General features: G+C 47.2%; 1 protein-coding gene across 6 annotated transcripts in view; it reads right to left on the bottom strand.

Annotated features, from left to right (window-relative positions):
* Window positions 1-1566: 1566 nt before the first annotated feature.
* LOC115284007 (protein S100-A12-like) overlaps window positions 1567-6137 on the bottom strand; it is a 33010-nt gene continuing 28439 nt past the window's right edge. For 3 of the 6 annotated variants that reach the window (XM_029930562.1, XM_029930561.1, XM_029930565.1), the window contains 3 exons: window positions 2921-3023; window positions 2224-2370; window positions 1567-1824 (listed from right to left, as the gene is read on the bottom strand). In XM_029930562.1, coding sequence (XP_029786422.1) covers window positions 1684-1824; window positions 2224-2361 — 279 coding nt within the window. In that variant the 5' untranslated portion in view covers window positions 2362-2370; window positions 2921-3023 and the 3' untranslated portion in view covers window positions 1567-1683. The remainder of the gene's footprint in view (window positions 1825-2223; window positions 2371-2920; window positions 3024-6137) is intronic. The other 3 variants (XM_029930563.1, XM_029930564.1, XM_029930566.1) reach the window with 1 other exon arrangement.

The raw sequence follows: 6137 nt of genomic DNA, 5'->3' as shown, positions 1-6137 counted from the left end.
GTGCTCCCTCACCTTGCCCTGGGCTGGAAAGAGCTAACCTCTTCTCCATAATCTTGTGTCCCTGGTTGCTCCCAACACCTTCCTGTCCCCTACCCACCCCCTTGAGAGGACCAAGAAAATTCTGCATTATTTTCCCCCTTCCAAAGTCCTACCACAAATTTCATGCCCAAGGATTCTCCTCAGGATCCCTAACTGATCCCAACACCCAAGGTTGGGCCACTGCCCTGTTCTCCACAACACCCTGTGCGTACTTCCGTCGAAACAGATATGACACTGTGTGGGGGTTTCTGTTGCCCAGGTTCTCCCCTGGCAAAGACTTTGTCTCTCATCTCTGTCTCCTCAGCATCCAGCGCGTGTCTCAGGGAAAATCTTTACAGTAATCCTTGATGTCTCATTTCCAACCTTCAAGTGTTTGCAGAGCCCGACTCCCCCTTACCACCGGCATGCCTTCCACCCTAGTCCAGCCCCTCATCTCTATAATGGGCTAAGGCTGCACTTCCCATACGATCACTGTGAGCTACATGTGACCATTGGCCACAGGAGCAGTGATGGCCAGCATGAGGCCTGCTGGGCTTCAAAGGCTTAGGGAAAACAAGAAAAGAATGCAAAATATCTCAAAAATAACATTTACGTTGTTGAAGTGATACTTTTTTGTTCTGCTGGGATTTTAAAATTTGTTAAAATTAATTTCCTTTTTATTTTCCCCTTTTTAAATATGACCTCAGGTAAACATGAAATCACAAACTTGGCCCATAGTGTATTTCTACTGGCCAGTGCTACTCCAGAGAATCATTTCTCACTGTTCTCCTTGCTTCCTCTCCGGCCTGACCTCTACAATTCCTTCTCCACAAAGGCACCCAGACTGAACCTTTTGAAATTTAAATAAAATCATCTCAGTCCCTTGCTCAAAACTACTCAGGGGCTCCTTAAAACACTTAAAATCCGAAGTCCCCCCCATGGTCTGTGAGCCCCTGCCTCCTGCCTCTGGCCGGCCACCCCGCAGGCCACTCCCCATCTCAGCTCCTGCACATCGCTTTTCATGCTGTCCTTTGAGCAGATCAAGCATGTGTCCACCTCAGTGCCCTGGCTTCCCTCCACCAGGAGCTCTGGGCCCAGATATTTTCGAGCTGCTCTCCTTCCTCTCTCGGGTTCCTGTCTGAAGGCATTCCTTGAGCATCGTATTAAGCCAGCATGCCCCTCCTTCTCCTTCCACCCCAACATTACTTCCCTCTTTAGCTTTCTTCATATCCCTTATCACTACCTACCAGTGTATCATATGATGAACTTTTATTTTTTTGTCTATTTGTTTGTTTTCTATCTTTCTCCAATAGAATACAAGCACCAGGTGGACAGGGCTTTGTGTCTTTGGTCTCTGGTTAGATACTCAGTGACTAATTGTTGAATGAATGAATAAATGAGCAAACAGTGTACATTTAGTAGTTGGTGAACAAACGAACAAACAGGAAGAGGGTCTCAAGGGTCTAAATGAGGTGTGTCAGATTCACAGGGGCGAGGTGTGATCCAGCTTGGGGACCATGGGCATGGAAAGAAAGAAAGTGCACACTGTTAAGAACTTTCAAGAATACATTTAACTCTCATTTCCCTCATGTAAGGCTGGGCTTTGGTGATCCGAAGGAAAAGTCTTCTTGGGAACGCTGCTGGAGAAAAGCCCCTCAGAGCTTTCTACTCTTTGTGGATATTCTCATGGGCAGTCTGTAGCACACGGGACACCAGGACTACAAATTCTTCAAAGGTGACCTGTCCATTTTTATCAGCATCCAGGTCTTGGAATATCTTGTCAATGGTAGCTTGATCTTTGGTGTTCTAGAAGGGGATATCAGAGACAGTAAGCTCAGACTCTTCCTCCCCTTCCTCTGGGCCTCTCATCCCTCAGGGCTCAGCTCAGGAGGTCCAGGGACATCAACTCATTCACCAAAACTGTGTTGGAGACTCCAATGTAACAAAATAGAAGATGGAGGGAAGCAGCTGTTGTGAGCCAACCTAGAGGCACACAAGTCCTGACCTGGACGGTCTCTGTAGCTCACTAACCCCCACAGGTAAGGAAACAATCCCAGAGAGAGAGGCAAATAGAGCCTGAGGTGACAGAGTGAGTTATGGAGAGAGGGAGGCGGATCCCCTGCCCCACAGCTCAGGAGAGCATCCTCAGCCAACCCCACCCCCGTCTTTCAGTGGGCACGTTTGGATGAGAAGCTCATTACCTACCTTGAGGGAGTTTGGAAGTTCCCTCATCATCAGCTTCTTCATCTCACCCTTGGAAAGGGTGTCCTGATGCCCCTCCTGGGCTGAGTACTGGTGGAAGACATCAATGATCCCCTCCAAGTGATCTTCCAGCTTAGTCATCTTCCCAACCTTCAGAAGACAAGAGAGGTCTAAGGCAATTCCTCTCCCACTCCACCCTACCCCACATCCACTCTCTCTTCTCTTTCTGGTTTAGACAAAGGATGACTTTCCCCACGTCTACTTTCTGTTCTCTACGCTCTGTTTGATCTGTGGGGGATTTTTCATTCGTAGATAGGCTAACAGAGAGGGGCGCATATAATGCCATCTAAAATCTAAAAGAATCAGCCCCCATTGCATAGCTCTTCGGGAGTGAAACTCAGAGGGTGTTATTCACCCAAGTACACCCGAAAAGGGCTTGGGGGTTTGGCCAGGCCGTTCCTTTCCCCAGGTAGTGGCACTTTGGCCATAGGTCTCTACAGACATTCACCAGTCCCTTCCACCTTCACCATCCCTAAGTTCTGAGACTGAGTCTACCTAGTACAGCAAGGCCTGGTCTCCTTGGATCCAAAATGCAGTCAGCCCAGAAGGGCTCTGGTAGGCAAAAGGCTGTGGCTTCCAACAGCCTGCAGTCACTACCCTGTGAGTCCCTTGAAGGCACAGCCAGGGACAGGACACTTACCCTTCAATGTGCAGGAGAGCAGAAACATAGCAAGAAGACAGCACTGGTGAGGAGTTCGGAGCTGGGGAGGTTTCTATACAGCACTCCAGGCTTCACCTTCAACCTCAAGTGAAGAAATCTCTCTGATTCATCTTGAGGCAATTGCTAGACAAAGCTTTATTGCTCAACAGAAGCTTTGAACCTGTGGCTTTGACCACAACACCAAAAGCCCAGATTGCTCCCGTGGCAGAAGCCACCCCTGTTCAAACTGACACAGACCCCCACCCCACCCCAATCCCACCCACCCCAAGGGCCTCCGCTCTGGGGCAAGATCCAGCCTTCAGGTTCATGTCTGTCCCCTGCTTCCTAGTAAAAGGCCACAGGAACGTGTTTTGCTATCTGGGTGGCACCTGACTAGAAAGGGAAGGACTGGAGAAAGGCATTTGATGAGTTTCTATTACAACAAAAACAATACTGATAATAAAAACAATCAAGAGAACATGTAGTCCTGGAACAGAGAAAGGGTACTAGCTTAAAACTAAGGGAATCTTAATATAGTATGGAATTTAGGTAATAATAATGTATCAAGAAAGGTTCATCAAATGTTACAAATGTATAATGGTATTATAAGATATTAATTATGGGGAACTGTGTGCAGGTATTTGGAAACTGTCTACAGAATCTTCTCGATTTTTCCATAAATCAAAAACTGTTCTTAAAAACTTAAGTCTCATTGAACACTGAAAATGAACTGAGGGTTGAAGGGGAAGGGGAAGAGGGAGGGGGGAAAAGAGGTGTTGGTGATGGAGGAGGGCACTTATGGGGAAGAGCACTGGGTGTTGTATGGAAACCAATTTGACAATAAACTATTTTTAAAAAAAACCTTAAGTCTCTGTTTTATGGGGTTTTTTAAATTTGAGAGACAGAGAGGGCAAACAGGGGAGGGTCAGAGAGAGAGGGAGACACAGAATCCAAAGCAGGCTCCAGGCTCTGAGCTAGCTGTCAGCACAGAGCCCGATATGGGGCTCGAACCCACGAACCATGAGATCATGACCTGAGCCGAAGCTGGACGCTTAACTAACTGAGCCACCCAGGTGCCCAAGTCTCTGTTTTAAAAACTGAGCACATTTTGATCATTCTAGATACTGCTTTTTACAAATTCTCACTTAATTCTCCCAACAGCCCTGTGGGATGAGTACACCCATTCTGCAGATGAAGAAAATGAGTTTTTTCTTTTTCTTAATGTTTATTTATGTTTGAAGGAGAGAGAGACAGAGCATGAGCAGGGAAGAGCAGAGAGAGAGGGAGACACAGAATCTGAAGTAGGCTCCAGGCTCTGAGCTGTCAGCACAGAGCCCGACATGAGGCTTGAACTCATAACCATGAGCTCATAACCTGAGCCAAAGCCGGACACTTAACTGACTGAGCCACCCAGGTGCCCCAAGAAAATGAGTTTAAAGAGGTGAGGTATCAAACCCAAATTTGTCTGCTTTCAAAACCTTTGTCATTGATGTAATTTCCCCCTAAATCAGAGTAGGGTGTTTTTTTGTTTATAAAAATATGATGCATCCTACACTTTTTGTAAAAAATGTAATTTGGGGTAAATTTAGACAATCAAATATACAAGATCTTGATTTTTTTCTTCTAGTTTTTTGCCTAATTCAGTCAATTCTTTTTTTTAAGTTTGTTTATTTATTTTAAAAATGTTTAAGTTGATTTAGAAAGAGAGAGAAAGAACAAATGAGGGAGGGGTACAGAGAAAGAAAGAATCCCAAGCAGTCTCCACACCATCAGTGCAGAGCCTGGATGCAGGGTTCGAACCTACCAAACATGAGATCATGACCTGAGCTAAGATCAAGAGTTGGAGCCTTAACTGACTGCACCACTCAGGCGTCCCAAATTTTATTTATTTATTTTGAGGGTGAGCAGGGGAGGAACAGAGAGAAAGGGAGGGAGGGAGAGGGAGAGGGAGAGAGGGAGAGAGGGAGAGAGAGAGGGAGAGAGGGAGAGAGGGAGAGAGGGAGAGAGGGAGAGAGAGAGGGAGAGAGGGAGAGAGGGAGACGGGGAGAGAGACAGAGAGAGAGAGAGAGAATCCCAAGCAGGCTCTGCACTGTCAGCACAAAACCCCATGAATGGTGAGATCATGACCTGAGCTGAAATCAAGAGTCAGACACCTGGGGCGCCTGGGTGGCTCAGTGGGTTAAGCATCTGGCTTCCGGCTTCGGCTCAGGTCATGATCTCACGGTTCGTGGGTTCAAGCCCTGCGTCGGACTCTGTGCTTATGGCTAGCTCAGAGCCTGGAGCCTGCTTTGGATTCTGTGTCTCCCTCTCTCACTGACCCTCCCCTGCTCATGCTGTCTCTGTCTCTCAAAAATTAAAAAAAAAAACATAAAAAAAAGAGTCAGACACTTAACCCACTGAGCCACCCAGGTGCCCCAACAGATAATTACTGATTACCTCTTTCAAAAATTCTTTTCTCCCTGCACCCCACCCCTACCCCCAAATCACTGTGTGGAAAGTGCCATGCTGGACTCAGGGACAGAGGAGCACAAATTCGGTGGCTGCTCTCCTGGACTTTGGGACCAAGTGGGTTCAGACACCTTCCTAAACAATAACACAGGTAGTTCACAGATGGGGCCAAGGGTGGGAGGTGGTTGAGGAGTCGTGCAGGGTGGCGGTTGTTGAGCGCCAGTCAAGACAAGCTTAGAGACCCAGACTGCACACTGGGATGGATCCTTTGCAGGCCACAGTGGGCACCTGTGGAAAGGTGTTGGGGAACAGCTCTGTGTGAGCCCTTGACTTCTGTGGCCTGTGTCCTCATTTGTGTGGCCATCTCACTGCCTCCTGTGTTGCCCGAATTGTTACAAGGCTCAACTAGGAAAATGTGTGAGATGGGGCGCCTGGGTGGCTCAGTCGGTTAAGCGTCCAGCTTTGGCTCAGGTCATGATCTCACGGTTCGTGGGTTCGAGCCCCACGTAGGGCTCTGTGCTGACAGCTAGCTCAGAGCCTGGAGCCTGCTTCAGATTCTGTCTCCCTCTCTCTCTGATCCTCCCCTGATCGCACTGTCTCTCTCTGTCTCTCAAAAATAAAAATAAAAAGCATTAAAAAATAAAAACATTTTTTAAAAAAGGAAAATGTGTGAGAAAGTGCTTGAAAAGACTAAAGTGTGATCTTTAAACCTTTTTTTTAATGTTTTATTTATTTTTGATACAGAGAGAGACAGAGCATGAGAGAGGGA

Source organism: Suricata suricatta, chromosome X (assembly GCF_006229205.1).
Source record: "Suricata suricatta isolate VVHF042 chromosome X, meerkat_22Aug2017_6uvM2_HiC, whole genome shotgun sequence".
Lineage (NCBI taxonomy): Eukaryota > Metazoa > Chordata > Mammalia > Carnivora > Herpestidae > Suricata > Suricata suricatta.
Note: the sequence above shows the minus strand (reverse complement) of the source record. Positions and strands in the feature narration are given on the sequence as shown.